Consider the following 17,572-nt stretch of genomic DNA (forward strand, 5'->3'; position numbering starts at 1 on the left):
AGAATCATGCAGACATTTGTTACACAACAGTGGAAGAACAGCAAAGACAAATCTAACTGTACGCACAATAAGAAGGTGTCTGATAAAAAGGTGAAATCCCCTCTGCACATCTTTTCTACATTGCGCAGGTAATAGCAGGGAAAATGAGCTGTTACCACCATATCCTGTTCAAAAACCACAGCAGACTTCACAAGGTGAAATGTTGACTTTAATCCACAGAGAAGTGCTCTATTTATATCTTACCTCATGAGTTTCCAGTCCTTGCCTTGCATGACATCAGAAGTGAATTAGGTAGTACTGCAGCTTCTAAGGCTATTTGAAGGCAGAGCATTTCAGTGCCCTGCTCTCTGAAACAGCAATGTTTCATCTAGAATTGGAAAGAATTTATTTTATTTTATTTAACTTGTTCTACTTGTATCTTTATTAGCTTGGTAGCATTTGACTTGAATAGCAAGAATATAAATATATGTAATATATAACATGTATAAGATATATATATATAAAAATGTGGTGGTGTAGCTGTTCTTTCCACAGCTGTGTGTATTTTTAATTTTTAATATTAGAATGGTCATTAATGAAAGACTGATTTTTACAGCTGCTGAGCACTCACCCCTCTCTACTGTTTGAGTACATTAATGTTCACCACTTCTGAAATGTAGGCACAGAATCTCAAAGAACAAAAGTGTTAAAAACATAAGAAGTAGTTTGTGAGTAGTTCATTTGAATTCATTATGACTTCTGCCAGTTGTTCTTACTCTTTAGTGTATGTGAAATCAGGGCTCTGATTTTACCTCTTTCAGGAATGTGACTGTTTACTCTAGCGTGTTTTCCTGCTTATGAAGGGTTGACAGATCACCCTTTCTGTGAATTTGAATTGCATGCTTCTTTGAACACTCCTTCTTTTTGATGAATTTTGCCATTCTAAATTCTGTATATAAAAAAGAGAAGGAATACAGTAATCCTTCCCATTGAAGAAGGGAGGAATGTCAAAGGTGACAAAAGATATTTGTCTTTTCAAAAGTAGAAGAGGAAGTGGTGTTTTAAGTAGAAAACTTATCCATTCCCTGCTAAGCTGCACACTATTGCCTAGTGCAGGCTGTAGCTTGGAGTTTGATTTTATTCAGAAAGAGTATACAAAAGCAAGCCCAATCTTTCTCCTCTTGATTTGGCTGCTGCTGCAGTGCCTGTCCGAAGATGGCTTGGCCCAAATGCAGGGACCCCCTCTCTCCCTAGACCACCATTCCTACCTCCTGTCTGCAGGAGGGTGGTAGTGAGCCAACTGCAACAGTGAGTCAGCAACCTCCACATACGTCTTCCACTGTCACCACTTGCTAACAGGATCGGGAAACCTGCTGGCCTCTCCCTTTGGGGTTTCACTTCTTTAATATTCGATCCAAGTCCAAAAAATACTCCAAACATTGGAGTTGCTTATAAAGCATAGAAATATGATTCAGCGTGCCTGTTAAATCTTCTTGCTTTGCAACAGCAGGTGAATGTGAACCTTATAGAAATGTGACAGTTCATGTGAGTGTTTTTTGTAAAAACTTTTTGTTCTTTACTTTCTGCATCCATAATCTAGGTCACTCACATTCTCATTTCTAGTGTTACAGAGCTAGAATTTGTCTAAAAAAGGGAAGAGGGGCATCAAAGTGTCTTCCACAAAGCACTCAGATTATTATGAGGTTTTTAAAATGTTCATTTCAGCTGAATTTAATTTGATTTACTGCCTGCAAGTTTCATTGCTCATTGTATCTTCCATTGCATCTGGACATAGAAGTTGTTATGCTGTGTCCAGAAGACAGTAACTTTAACGGGATTATGCCATGATGATTACATAGGAAAGATAGATTTTCATAAGGAAAATGTGTTATAATCTCATGTGAAATATGTGATTTTCACTTCAAAGTTAATTTACTCAGTAAAAGCTTTGTTTAGAGACATAGACACCTTTACAAAGAGCTGTAAGGATACAGCTCTAACTTCTACTTAAGTACTTAGTCATCCTTTTGATTGTTGAGCTTGTGTATAAATAGGAATAAGATGTCTATTTGGTATTGAAAATTAGTCCTACATACAGTTGTTTGGGTTTTTTTAATGTTGGGCTGCGTTTATCACTAGTGAAATACATAAAGACAGGTGACACTTAAAAATTTTTAAATATGTGTGGTCTTGCTTGATTTGCACAAGATTTTCATTATTCTCCAACTTTATCTTCTTTATTTTTAAGGTCGCCAAGTTACCCTCCACCTGGCTGTGGTAAAAACAAATCAAAACTGAAGTCAGAACAGGATGGCATCTCCAAAACTCACAAGCTACTGAGGAGGACTTGCTCTAGCACAGTGAAGGCCGAGGATATGTGTGCCACAAAATCTCACAGAACCTTTGGCCGCTCATTGTCGAGTGACCCTAGGGCTGAACAGACAATGGCTATTAAATCGCACAAACTGTTGAACCGTTCTTGCTCTGCAGCCGTCAAGCAGGAGGAGTGCATCACTTTAAAGCCCCATAAGCTGTTAAGTAGGTCGTGTTCTGGGGACCCTCGATGTGAGCACAACAGCACCTTGAAGCCCCACAAACTTTTAAGCAGGTCCTACTCCAGTAATCTTAGAATGGAAGAACTGGATGGCTTGAAGAATCACAAGTTACTTAGCAAGACTTACTCCAGTGCCCCTAAATCATCCAAAATGGAGCCTTTCAAGGAGTCCAGCATAGCAGAGAGCAGGAGGCTCTCTCTTACCTCAGGGCTTATTGGTATCTTAACACCATCATCATCATCACCTTCACAAGCTGCTGTGCGTAGTAATCTTTTCATTCTGCTCATTTTCCTCCTATTGTTTTCCGAACATGCTGTTATGCTTGTTATGCAAATACTTTAATACTTAGGACATATCTTAGTGAATATGTTGGATATATTAAATATATTAGAATCGTTTAGGTTGGAAAGGACCTTTAAGATCATCGAGTCCAACCATAAACCCAGCACAGCCTAGTCTACCACTAAACCATTGCTGTAAGCACCACACCTGCACGTCTTTTAAATACCTCCAGGGATGGCGAGTCCACCACTTCCTTGGGTAGCCTGTTCCAATGCTTGACAACCCTTTGGTGAAGAAATTCTTCCTAATATCCAACCTAAACCTCCCCTGGTGCAACTTCAGGCCATTTCCTCTTGTCCTACCAGTGGTTACTTGGGAGAAGAGACTGACCCCAACTTCCCTACAAACTCCTTTCAGGTAGTTATAGAAACTGATAAGGTCTCCCCTCAGTCTCCTTTTCTCCAGGCTAAACAACCCCAGCTCCTTCAGCTGCTCCACATCAGACTTGTGCTCCAGGCCCTTCACCACCTTTGTTGCCCTTCTCTGGACACGCTGCAGCACCTCAAGGTCTTTCTTGTAGTGAGTGGCCCAAAACTGAACACAGGATTCAAGATGTGATGTCTCCACTGCCAAGTACAGGGAAACGATCACTTCCCTAGTTCTGCTGGCCACACTATTTCTGATACAAGCCAGGGAGAAGACAAGAACAATGGAGTCATTTTTTTAAGGAGTATTTAAACACCTATGCATGCATAGATATTTAAGTTATAAAATCAGAATTTGCTTAGGTCAAGACACCTTGATGTACAGGTGCTGGCCATGGCAAAAGTTCAATCATCTACTTCCTTCCCTGCCTCCTTTCTTGCTGCAGGGAGAAGGGAGACTGTGTGCTTCTGTGCTGCAAAATTGACTTGGTCACACAGGTCTTTTCTCATTTCCCTGTTTGCTTTGTGGGGGAAGCAACTGTCCATTGGCTCTTTTGGCTGCCAAGTCACCTGTCCTGGTCTTTGCTTCTCTGATCATCATCATACTGGAAGGAATGTAGTCATGATTCAGCTCACCACTTGCACATTTGTGCTTTGTGAAAGGTTTAACCTTCAAACACGCTGGTGGCAGATGGAGGTCAGGGAAGGAATTAGACCCACACTGGCCTCCTTTCTTTCCCCAGAGACATAATCGATTGGGAAAACAAAGGGTAGCACATAGAATCATAGAATCATAGAATCATATGGGCTGGAAGGGACCTTTAGAGGTCATCTAGTCCAGCCCCTCCCAGTGAGCAGGGACAACTCCAACTAGATGGGGTTACTCAAAGCCACATCTAGTCTGACCTTGAATGATGCCAGGGATGGGGCTTCCACCACCTCTCTGGGCAACCTGTTCCAGTGTCTCACCACCCTCATTGTAAAAAATTTCTTCCTTATGTCTAATCTGAATCCACCCTCTTTTAATTTAAAACCATTACCCCTTGTCCTGTCACAGCAGACCCTGCTAAAAAGTCTTCTCCCATCTCTCATATAGGCCCCCTTTAAGTATTGGAAGGTTGCAATGACGTCTTCCTGAAGCCTTCTCTTCTCCAGGCTGAACAACCCCAACTCTCTCAACCTCTCCTCATAGGATAGGTGCTCCAGCGATTTGATCATCTTTGTGGCCCTCCTCTGGACCTTTTCCAACAGTTCCATGTCTTTCTTGTGTTGAGGGCCCCAGAGCTGGGTACAGTACTCCAGGTGGGGTCTCATGAGATCAGAGTAGAGGGGCAGAATTGCCTCCTTCAACCTGCTGGCCGCGCTTCTCTTGATGCAGCCCAGGATGTGGTTGGCCTTCTGGGCTGCAAGGGCATATTGCCAGGTCATGTTGAGCTTCTCATCACTCAGTACCCCCAAGTCCTTCTCCTCAGGGCTGCTCTCAATTCCTTCATCCCCCAGCCTGTACTGATACTGGGGGTTGCCCTGACCCAGATGCAGGACCTTGCACTTGGCCTTGTTGAACCCAATGAGGTTCTCATCGGCCCACCTCTCAGGCTTGTCTAGGTTCCTCTGGATGGCATCCTATCCCTCAGGTGTGTCAGCCACACCACTCAGCTTGGTGTCATCTGCAAACTTGCTGAGGGTGCATTCAATTCCGCTGTCTATGTCGTTGATAAAGATATTGAACAGTACAGGTCCCAACACAGACCCCTGAGGGACACCACTTGTCACTGTCGTGCCTCCAGACGTTGAGCCATTATTCTTAAAGTTAAGAAAGCTCTCAACATTAATTCTTCTGCCTCTGCTTCTGCCTCTTAAAAGATGGCTTTTATACTTTAGAGAAAGAGTGGGTCAGCACTCTTTCAAGGCAGCAGTCTATTTTCTGTGTTAGATCTGGGGGGAGACACTTAGGAGGTAGTCTCTCCACTCCCTTAGCCTGGTGGTACCTTGATGTTCTCAGCAAGAAAAAGCTGATTCTTGCCTGTAACGCCATACGTATATTCAAAATAGTGAATTCTGATTAATGAAATTACATTGAGTGTGCTGTGTCTCCTGGTAAATTAGTTTAATAAGCTGGGAGCTATACTGATCAGATCTAAACCAGTGATACACAATCATAAAACCATTTATATACATGCTTTGAGATTGGTTCCTGTAATGTGCACAGCTGAATTAATTTAAGGTGAGCCAACAGACTTTTTCCTTGTCACAGTTGAGAGATGCATTTTTTTCTGAATCAGCAGAGGATATCTTAACATAGCAAGACTTTTCTCTCCTGAAGTTAGTAGGAAAAGTCCCATTGGTTTTGGTAAGATAATGAGGAGTTAACTAAGTGGTTTTGTTACTGATGTTATCAGCTGATATGGAAGAAGTGGCGTCCCTGTTTGGCAGTCTATAAAAACTACCAGTAATTTATGGATAGAATTCATTTACTTTGAGGGAAAATAATCACGTACATGGCCAGGTGCAGTTTGACTGATGTTAGCAAAAGGGCATCAAGAGTCCGTTTCACATTTTACATACAGGTACCAGATGTATGGGTAGCCTGGGTGCCTAACTGCGATTTGAAGTCAGTGAAATGTGGAAGTGATGAATCGGGCCCCTCACTTCTCTTCAATTCTCAGCTAAAATATTTGAATCTCATACATGAATACAATTAGGATTGTTTCCCAGGAGAAAAAAAGGAAAAAGTTTCCTAATTAAGCCGTTAGAGAAATGAAAGGAAATAGGCCTACAAACAAAATGAAGAAAAGCTGTAAATGGAGCTGATCTGACTCTTATTCAAAACAAGGTTTGATTGAGATAGATGTCAGCCTAGACGGAATTTTGTGCCTTACTGACTCCTGTAACAGAAGTTCCTTCTAATTTATGTTACTGTGTGTTGAAAGAAAAAGGCAGAAAGAATTTGACTGGGGTCTGAGCACAAAGATCTGTTAGTGTGGTGCTTACAGAAGTGAGATATTAGTAAACATAAAAAGATTTTTCAGCTGTTCTGAGAGTTACATTAGTCTTTCAAGCCTAAGCAGATACCCATAGTTGGATAGACAATACACAGTTAAAATTCAATGGAAGTTACCAAATGCCAGTTTACTAGAATGGAGTGAAGGCACTGGTGTTTCCATTTGAGATTAAAGTTTTTGGGATGCTGCAATACAAAACCTCATCAGATTTAAGAACTAAAAGAAATGGTAAAAATCTAGCCCACACTCAGTAAACACTAAAAGGATTGATTATATGTAATGGTTGGTTTATGCAAATGAGATATCTTTTTAGATTCCAATATGTTTAATTAACATATTTGCACACAAAAAAATAGAAATGTTTTACCATTTCATTATAATTAGTCTGCCAGCACTGAAGTTGCTTCAACTTTTTCTTTGCAGCAAAATTATGGTGCAAAATGCATTCAGGTACGAGACCGTGGCTTTCTTGTGCAGGTAGGATGTCATATCTTACCCATTTACAAAAGACTATGGAGCATGAGCTGAGTGTTAATTATTTTTAAGCAGATGTTGTTCTCATTTTCATTGTTCTCAGACTATTGAATTTGCTGAGCAGCGGATACCAGTATTGAATGAATACTGTGTAGTTTGTGATGAACCCCATGTGTTCCAGAATGGCCCTATGCTGAGGGTAAGTGGTGGTGTGCTTGCTGGGATAAACAATGCATTTTATAATGCTTTAAATAGCAATAGACCATACAAACCTGTTATAAAACTCCTGGATCATTTCAGAGGCGTTTCATCCTAATATCCTTTTAAGATGCAAAAATGTAATGCATACTAACTAGATTTTGCTGTAAATTTGAAAAAATGTATTGCAAGCAAGGGAGTTGGAAATCAGGCTTGTATAATATCATAGAAACATAAAGGGGGAATGTATTTCACTGAACACTATTGCACTACAGTAGTCACAGCTGGGTGAGATAGAGGAAGTGCATTAGAGTGCGTTCCCAGTCCTCTGGCCTCCTTTTAAAAGCTTAGGGTCACTTCAGTCCTTGAGCTCTTACCCAGCCATGACCAGGGTATTCAAATATGCTGGTGTTAATGCCACAAGGCTGTGAAGTTCTTCTGACCCTCTTTTGCTCTTGGGCTGGTGGAATGAGCCATCCTCCTTAATGTGATAAAAAAGGCAATAGGAGGAGATGCTCTGCGAAATGTCTGTTCTAGCAATGACCTAGTCCAGGGGCACTGTTGTGGTTCAGTATGCCCAAAGTCTGGCCAGCTAGGCAGCTGTTCCTTCCTTTCATTCCTGTGTAACTGGGAGCCAGGAATTTTACATGCTGAATGTTGTACCCTCTCATCCTGTTGGTGAATGCTTACAGTGAAAAACAATGAGACTGGTCATGAGAGAGACACTCTGGAGCTACTGGATCAGTGTAACTTTGTGAAAGAGTATATTAGGAGAAAAAATTCTTACCTTTAGAACTGATCTTGGAGTTTAGAATCCTTCTTGTTTCACCTGTCCTGAATCCTGTGGAAACCTGAGTAACCGTAAAAGATTAAAGCCATGGAAAACTGTTTAGTACCAGTGTGTGAATGGTCTGACACCTGCCGATTTCTCCACAGTGAGGTGAGCAACAGGGTATGCAGATAGGCTGCTAATAGGATTTGCAAAAGCATCTACATATTCAGTTAACACCTTTTTACGATGTGGTTAAACCTCTGCACTTTTGAAAATCCTATCAGGTGGTTTTTTGCCTCTTCAAGCTCGTATCTACCTTTTAAAAACAATTTTTCTGCCAGATTTATCAGCAGCTAAACCCTGATTAGAAACCTGTGGAAAAGGTGTCAGTTCCTTGTTGTTCATCTTTGAATGCACTGCTATGCATATTACCTGTGACAGGATGAAATAAGACAAAGTGAGTAATGTTTGGCTAGCGAGTGAAGTTTGGATAATATGATTATTTAAATTATTGGGTTTTACCTATTGTTCATAGGACAAAGCCAACGGTAGGATTTATTTCTGTTCATATGATGAACTATTAAAAGAAAACAGAATGGTAAGTCGTCTGCTCTAAATAAAAAGAAATCTTAATTCTTCTTGCTTTCCCACCTTAGAGATTAAAATCCCTCAGAATTACTTTTCTCTGTCTTCAGCTTAAAGAGAGGTCATTTTAGCTATCTGTTTGAGAGTTTGTCAGCACTTCAGAACAGAGGAAAGTGCAAACATGTTTTCCACTAAACATATCTTCATCAGTGCCTCTGCAAGCAGCATAACCTAGCAAGCTTTGCCGAAATAAAAGAGTGTAATTATATAACCCAGGGAGAAGGGGATTGCGGGAATAGGAGATACTCTGAGTATGCTTGAATGACTCAATAAGCAATATGGAGCCATTAATGAGTTTGCAGTTCTATAGAAGGTGAGGAAGGATCTCAGTGTGAATTGCGCATGAGCTTGCCAGAGGATCTTAAGGAAATTTATGCTTCACTCTACTGAGAACTCTGGCAGAGGCAGCCTAAAGTTGTCAGTTGTAGGGTTTATTTACATGTTTTAGCTGCACACACACATACATACATACATAATGTATGTAAGGAGAATAAAGAATGACCCAACTGAAAAAGCACTTTGTATTTAATACTGCTGCAACAGCAGATCTCAGAAATAAGAGTACTTTATTGAGCAGAGTGCAGGGGGCTTTCATTTAAGAGAAGACTACTTGCAATCTAGCCTTATGTCACGTAATGAATCCCATATGTAGTATTCCTGACCTTCATAAAGAGCTTTAGAGTGCTCATACTTTTGATACCACAGTAACTTCTCCAGGTTTCATAATAATCAGAACCTTGCTACTGTTTGCTTATATTCTTCAATTCTGTGTATAGATCCCGTTTTCTACAGATGTCCATATCTCAAAGACATTACTTAGATAGGGTCTATCTGTAGTTGGTTGTATCACAAGAGATGCCACAGACTAAATAGCTCTGGATGGTTCACCAGTCTCTTCCTTTAAGAATAGCTCCTCCACACAGATGCACACAGGGCCATGTCTGGGTGTGTGTATCGTATCCCTAACGATGAGTTTCCCTTCTACCTTTTGGATCTTCTTTTAAACAGCAAAGAAGGCGTCTGATTTTCTAAAAGCATAGCAAAGTTATTGCTTGAGAAGTTATTTTAAAATGTATTTAGGTTTCATTTTATGGTATTTAATGGAGTTTTACACAATAGCAAAGAAGCCAGTAAGGAATTTGACTCTGTAATCCTCTGGTATGTCAGCCTGACACCTTTCCTGAACTACAGTGTAGGTTAATTAATTGTCTTGAAATGCAGTTTAAAAAATTCAACAACTGCTGTCACATAATAATTACATTCTTTTAGTACTGTAAACGCTGATACCTGGGCGTATTTTTTTGTTCTGGTTATTAATGAATTGCATAATTCAGATGTCTCATCCTCAGGACAGCTGAAGATACCAAGTGAAACTGAGAGATAAAGTTTTTCGTTTCTCCATGTTTGCTCTACAGGCTATGTTTTTATTTTAGTTATAACGTGTCTTTAAATCAGTCTCTCTCAGCACAAACTTTCTTCTCAGTATTGTGTTTCTTTTTCCTGGATAACTTTTCTGGCGGATGTTCTGGTTTTAATATGTGTTTCTTTGTAAATATAATTTACTTTGCTTTCTTAAAAAATTGACATCTTCTTTCCCATAAGATAAGTTGAATTTGATGACAATAAGATGTGTCTTTGTATAGCTTATTTTAGGCACTAGATCCACATGGCAGACATACCATTGTAAGGAAGGTATCTGTTGCAGAACAGCTGCATAACACAATTGCCTATGTTTGGCTCTATGCTCTTACTGTGGACACCTGTCTTGCTCCAGAGCCCATAGTACTAATGTAATCATGCAAATGTTTGCTGCTGGTTCAGGGATCCTGTTGTACACAGGAATCTTTGGATGCTGGACTATTTTAGTCACTTGTTGAGAAGAAATAAAGAGGCTACCTTAGTGACTTACTGAAGATGAATAAGGACAAAATTCTTAGATTTCTATTGGGAATTTCTTTATGGAGCAAAGTATAGATCTTTCAGAACAACCAGTTTTCTTTTGAGCTCCAAAAGTTCCCTGAAATACAGAAGACTAGAATTACAGATACAGTTCCTTTGTGTACTCCACAAGTGCATGTGTAGATAAAAACACATTATGTAGATGGGGTAACTTCAAAACACTCAAAGACCTAATGCTCTCACAAGGAACTGCAGCCTTATTACTGTGAAGGGGAAGGGCAAAGATGCTCTGGAATAGAAGAAGGAGTCTTAGGAAAGTACTGTAATGCATCATGAAGCTGTAACACTCTTCTTTATAAAGGTCCATCTTCCATTGCTTCATTCCCTCCCCTTTTTAAAAAAAACGGTAAAGTCAGCAATTCCTGTAGATATTCACACCTTTCCTATATGAGATGAGGATGAATGTAATTTCTCATCATAGCATGTTTCTTTAGTATTTATTTCAAGAGCGCAGTGAGATCTAATGATTATTTACAGTGCACACAAAGTTAGAAAAGCTAAATTGGTTGTTTAGAGATGTGCACTTATATAGAATGCAACCAAAAACTGCAGACTCCCTGAAATCACTGCATGGCATGATTTACACTCAAAAGCACAGGGAAAATTCAGTGAATACATGGATCCTAAGAAGAAAAAGTATTATTTAACCTCTTGTGTAACATAGACCATACTATTTCATGTGGTTATTCCTAACAGTGATCTGAATCCTACATATTTCACTCATCATAGAAGGATTAAGAAACAGCTTTGAAATCATTGGCAAGGGTTGGGACTGCAGTTTTTACATCTAAACAGCTCCCTTATCTCATGTAAAGAATCACAGTGCATCATCCCGCAAGGCGACCTGTGCTGCACAGCTCTCAGGAGCTCTGTCATCAGTCACTTCTGAAGTAGCTCTTTGCTCAGCTTTGAAATACAGTGGGAAGTACAAGGTCAGACATAGGTTTTGTGCTGAGGAGAGACAAAGAAGGCAGACCTGGTAAACCTACTGAAAACAGTAAGAGTCTGCTCATTTGAATTGTTAGCCTTGCGTTAACTGTCTTTGAATTTATTCTCAACAGATAAGTTGTTTAGATGAGTGAGACATGGACTGTTATTTGTATGTAATTAATGGCTAGATTTGAATTGTTTCAAAAACATATTTTGAAATGCTTTTTTTCTGACATTTTCAAACAATTGATACATCATTCGCGTGTGTTGTTAAAATAGCTAAATAAATTACCTGGTTTCTGTCAAACTACCATATTAGACTAAATGTTAGAAGTGAACTTAAGAAATTTCAACGGCTCCCACAAAGCCCTTTCTAAAGGACTGAGATACTCTCCCATGGGGCATGTGTCTCTAGTGAAAAGACCCTGAAACTGGAGTTTGTTTCACTCACTGTCTTTCAGTGGCTTTTGGAAATCTCCAAGGATGGAGAAGTTCACAACCTCTCTGGGCAACCTGTTCCAGTGCTTGACAAAGCTTTAGACAAACTGAGTTTAGCTTTTTCTAAAACTTTAGAAAGTTTAGATAAAGCTAGTCCTGTATGGGAGAATAAAAGTACTAACTGCTCTCCAAAGGTACTTCTCAACTGTATGATTTGGTTCATCTAGATAAAAAATATGTTTTCCAAAGCAGTAATAATGTACTAAAGAAACTTCAGCATTATTTGGTTCTATATTAGAAGGCTATTAACTTTGGTTTTAATGCCATATGAAATTCTTTCTGTTACTCTAGTGCTGATAATAATATTCTAGGGAAGGGCTAAGTTGCATTTTAATAATGCAACAGTTTTGCTGCTATAATAGTAGAGAGATATCTTGTTTTATGCATTCAGCATGTACTTTTATTATAAACATTTAAATATAATGTGATGATGAGTCATTAACAAAAGTGGTTATTATATTTAAGGATCTGATTAAAAGAAGTATAATAAAAATATATTATCATGTATTATCATATTCAAAGTCTGGAGGAAAGCAAATGTCACTCCTCTCTTCAAGAAGGGCAAGAAAGGGAGGACCCAGAGAACTACAGGCTGGCCATCCTCTTGATCTCTGGGGAGGTGATGGAGCAGCTAAGCATGGAAACCATTTCCAGGCACATTAAGGACAAGAAAATTGTCAGGAGTAGTCAGCATGGCTTCACCAATGGGAAATCATTCTTGACCAACTTGTAAACTTCCACGATGAAGTGCCTTGTCTGGTAGATATTGGGAAAGCAGTGGGTATTGTCTACCTGGGCTTCAGTAAGGCCTTTGACACTGTCTCTCATAAGATCCTCATAGACAAGCTGTTGATGAATGGGTTGGATGAGGAGACAGTGAGGTCAACTGAAAACTTGCTGAATGGTTGGGCCCAGAGGGTGACGATCAGTGGCAGAAAGTCTAGTTGGAGGCCAGTGACTAGTGATGTACTTCAGAGGTCAGTACTGGGTCCAGTCATGTTTAATATCTTCATTAATCATCTGGATGATGGTGCAGAGTGTATCCTCCGTGAGTTTTCAGATGATACAAAACTGGGAGAAGCAGATGATACTCAGAGCAATGGGATGGCATGCAGAGGGACCTCAACAGGCTGGAGAAGCGGGCTGACAGGAGTCTCATGCAGTTCCACAAGGAGAAGTGAGAAGTCCTGTACCTGGCAAGGAACAACCCCAGGCACCAATATATGGTGAGGGCCACCCAGCTGGAAAGCAGCTTGGCAGAAAAGGACATGGGGGTCATGGTGGACACCAAGTTGAACATAAGCCAGCAATGTGCTTTTATGTTAAGGAAGGTTAATGGTATCCTGGATTGCATTAAACAATAGAATTGCCAGCAGGTGGAAGGAGGTGATCCTTCCCCTCTGCCGAGCACTGATGAGGCCAAACCTGGAGTACTGTGTCCAGTGCTGGGCTCCCCCACACAAGAGAGATGGAGCTACTGGAGAAGGTCCAGCAAAGGGCCACTAAGATGATGAAGGGACTGGAGCATCTTACGTAGAAGGACAGGCTGAAAGAGCTGGGATTGTTCAGCCTGGAGAAGAGAAGAGTCAGATGGGATCTTACTAATGTCTATAAACACCTGAAGGGAGAGAGCAAAGAGAGTGGAGCCCTCTTTGATGCAATGGGCACAAACTGAAACACAAGAGGTTCCATTGGAATATCAGGAAACACTTTTCTACCTTTTTCACCTTTTCTGAGGGTGACTGAACTTGGGAGCAGGTTGCCTAGGAAGGCTGTGGAGTTCACATCCGTGGATGCATTGAAAAGCTATCTGGACACAGTCTTGGGCATCTGGCTCCTGGAGAGCTTGCTTGAGCAGGGGTGTTGGACCAGATTATCTCCAGAGATCTCTTCCAACCTCAATCATTCTGTAATTCTGTGATCATATTGAGCTTTAACATAGTATAATTTGTGTGGTTAATGCCTATCTTACTGTCTATGTCTTCTTGAATTCCTCATTTACAAGTACTAAAGCTATTGCTAAACCAGCATGATTGAATGGATTTCAAAGACCTGTGAGACAATGAGACAAGACAAAAAAATCTTGGAATGTATTCAATAAGGTGATAAAAAACCTCTCTCTGTATCGATTTTTTCTTTCAGTCAAGAAGGCTCTTTAGAGTGCCATCTTGTGTTGAAACCTCACACTGAGGCCTCTTTAGAACAAAGCAAGTAGTAAAAAAATCAGCAAAACTAAATATTCGAGCTAGTTGCTTTGAAATTTGTACTTTGATACAGACATGTCTGCAGTTTAAAGTTTTGTCCATAAAATATGAATGGTGAAATACTGTAAAACAATATGTGAAATACCTGTTGTTTGTATTTAGCTGTAAAAATAACTGCAGTCTGGTAATTCTGATATAACTGTTCTTATATTAGTAAACTTACATTTTTAGAATATTTTTAATCCCAAAGTGGTCAGTTATGATTTATTCATTACAGGTGAAATCTTGGCCTCTGTGTGTTCCTGTTGACTTGAGGAGGTCTTGAATTTCTCTGTTCTTTGAATATAAGGTTCTTAGCCACCATTGAAACACAGTAGCATTGATGTTCCAGAAGCAGTACACTGCTTAGGGTTGAGAGGTTTTTGGAATAGAATAAACTTCATTGAACTATAGAGAAAAGTGTAGGTGTGTAAATATGTTTAGTCAGACTGGAGTTTATCCAAGACGCTTGTGGAATTCCAAGATTCTTGTGGAGTAACGCCATGGTCCATATCATTACTCCACAATATAGGCTGCTTTTCTCTCTTTTTATGAAAAAAGCCTCTCCAGTTACAGCCAGTACTTTACTAGAATGGAATTCAATCACTTTAATTTTTACAGAGAGAGTAAAGTGGCTGCAGTATAGCTTTTCCTGTCACCAAGAGCTTACCAAAATGCACCTTGCCCAGCTAGCACTCCATAGTGCTTGTCTGTTTGCCATCTCTATGTATCTGGGAAGTAAAACTAATAAAAAAGAAAATGTGTATAAGCAGTCCAAGAATACAGAAAAAAGAAAAAGCAGAGAATAAAATCTGGATCAACCGAACCAAAACCAAACAGAACAAGTGACGTTTCTTGCTCAGTCTCTGTCTATGCTCATCATCTTTCTACAGGTTGTAACTGCTTACCACTGTGGTATCTCCCATGTCTTTCAGCAGCATGTTACACATATCACATGAATACTGTGAGATTATTCAGAGAGCCTACCTTACAGATTTATAGTGATATAGGGTATTAAATAAATTATTCCTGCTCTCTGGCAGTGTGTATACCTATAAAGACCTTATGGTAGCTTGACTTCATTGACCTTATAGTATAGAATAGACAGAATAGACTCTTTCAGTTGGAAGGGACCTACAACGGTCTAGTCCAACTGCCTGACCAATTCAGGTCTGACCAAATGTTAAAGCATGTTAAGGGCACTGTCCAAATGCCTGTTAAACACTGACAGGCTCGGGGCATTGACTGACTCTCTAGGAAGCCTGTTCCAGTGTTTGACCACCCCCTCAGTAAAGAAAGGCTTCCTCAAGTCCAGTCTAAACCTCCCCTGAGACAGCTTTGAACCATTCCCACACATCTTATCACTGGATCCCACGGAGAAGAGCCCAGCACCTCCCTCTCCACGTCCCCTTTTCAAGAACCTGTAGAGAGCAATGAGGTTGCCCCTCAGCCTCCTTTTCTCCAGACTAGACAAGCCCAGAGTCCTCAGCTGCTCCTCACAGGACATGCCTTCCTGCCCTTTCACCACCTCCTCGACTAGCACCCCCAGATCCCTTTCTGCAGAGCTGATTTCCAACAACTCTTCTCTCAGTTTATACTTGTGCCCAGCGTTACTCTGTCCTAGGTGCAGAATCTGGCATTTGGACTTGTTAAATTTCATCCCATTAATGATTGCCCAATGCTGCAATCTATCTAGATCCCTCTGCAAGGCCTCCTGTCCCTCAAGAGAGTCAACAGCACCTCCCGGTTTGGTATCATCAACAAACTTGCTAACAGTGCATTCAATTCCTGCATCCAGATCATTGATAAACACATTGAACAGAACTGAATCCTGAAGTGATGAGTCAGCTGGTGACCAGTCCACCAGCCAGATGTAGCCCCATCCACTTTGAGCCCTGCCCTTCAGCCAGTTCTTCACCCAGCGCACCATGAACCCGCTCATCCCACAGTTGGACAACTTGTCCAGAAGGATGCTGTGAAGGACAGTATCAAAAGCCTTACTAAAATCCACACATTGAACAGAACTGAATCCTGAAGTGATGAGTCAGCTGGTGACCAGTCCACCAGCCAGATGTAGCCCCATCCACTTTGAGCCCTGCCCTTCAGCCAGTTCTTCACCCAGCGCACCATGAACCCGCTCATCCCACAGTTGGACAACTTGTCCAGAAGGATGCTGTGAAGGACAGTATCAAAAGCCTTACTAAAATCCAGAAAAAAGTACATCCGCCGCCTTCCCTTCATCCACTAGGCAGGTGGTCAAAGAGATAGAAGGATAGATCATAGAAGGATATCAAATTGGTTAAACAGAACTTTCCTTTTGTGAACCCATGTTCACTGAGCCTGATGACTGCATTCTTCTTTAAATGCCTTTGAGTAGTACACAGTATAATCTTCATAATTTTTCCAGGAACTGAGGTTAGACTAACAGGTCTGTAGTTCCCTGCAGTAGTTTGACTTCATTTGAAAATTGCGAACACAGGTGAACTTCTTGATAGTTACTTAGTTTTAAAGTAATTCCTAAATCAGTGTTAAGTGGGTAAATATTTAATTTGAATAAGTTTATTTTTAAATATATGTTTTATTCTAAAGCAAAAACCTGTCAATAAAAGTTATTAAAATACAAATCTGAATTTTAATTTTAATAAATTCTAGGTTTTTTAATCCACTATGAGCTAGTACTGTATGCCTCAATCAGAAGTATAAAACATGGCAGAATAGGCCATGTGCTTTAGACAGATGTGCATTAAACGTGCCTTTCAAAGTAATATCAATCATTAATAATTAAAATTTGCTTAAACTCTGAAGCTTGATGAACCTTATGTTACAGTTAAGGGTAATTCTGCATGATTTCAGTAATGATTTAAGTAAATATAGAAATCATACAGTTTGGACTCAAATCTTTACCTTGTAATTCTGTGGCAGTGTGTTCTGAGATACACATTACTTGAAACTTGTTATTTTATCTATTTTGAATTCAGTTGATCCTTCTGTTACACTCTAGGAAACACAAAAGTCTTAAATTCATAAATGTGCTTTACTGTAGTCCTCTTATAGAGAATGAGAATTTTACACAGGGCATTTAAGCAGCACTGGTAGAAAGTATACAAGTGCCTCATCAGTGCCTGCCTTCCAGTTACCGCTTTTACCTCGTGTGTCAGATCTGCAGCACAACTGAGGTTTCTGTAGCATTTGTTAATTCATCTGAAAGTGGTGCTTACAGATGTAAGCTATGAAAGAGCTGGAAGAGAGCCTTTCCTACACCTCTAGATTCTGTTTCAGAATTAGTAATGTTATACTTACTGCTCCAAATATAACTGATCCTTAGGAAATACGGTGGTAGAAAATTAGCAACTGATCTTATTTTGCCTTTTCTTACAAATATAGCTAAGACATACCTAAAAACCCATAACTGACACAAACTGTGTAATAAACCTTTAAAACTTGAAAACTTGCTGGGCAAGAGACATTTACCTGCCAGACTCCTTCTCTCCCACCTGCTCTTCCCCACTCTCTTTTTTTCTTTATTCCTTCCTTCCTTCTTTCCTTTTCTTTCTTTTCTTTCTCTCTTTCTCTTTCTCCGCCCCTACCCCACACCCACACACTTACCTTC

General features: G+C 40.1%; 1 protein-coding gene across 1 annotated transcript in view; it reads left to right on the forward strand.

Annotated features, from left to right (window-relative positions):
- PARP8 (poly (ADP-ribose) polymerase family, member 8) overlaps positions 1 to 17,572 on the forward strand; it is a 68,363-nt gene that overhangs the window by 26,676 nt on the left and 24,115 nt on the right. Inside the window, exons 10-13 of the mRNA XM_009709834.1 lie at positions 3 to 128; positions 2,228 to 2,792; positions 6,667 to 6,720; positions 6,821 to 6,916. Coding sequence (XP_009708136.1) covers positions 3 to 128; positions 2,228 to 2,792; positions 6,667 to 6,720; positions 6,821 to 6,916 — 841 coding nt within the window. The remainder of the gene's footprint in view (positions 1 to 2; positions 129 to 2,227; positions 2,793 to 6,666; positions 6,721 to 6,820; positions 6,917 to 17,572) is intronic.

This window comes from Cariama cristata, unplaced genomic scaffold, assembly GCF_000690535.1.
Source record: "Cariama cristata isolate BGI_N322 unplaced genomic scaffold, ASM69053v1 scaffold10291, whole genome shotgun sequence".
NCBI classification, from domain to species: Eukaryota; Metazoa; Chordata; class Aves; order Cariamiformes; family Cariamidae; genus Cariama; species Cariama cristata.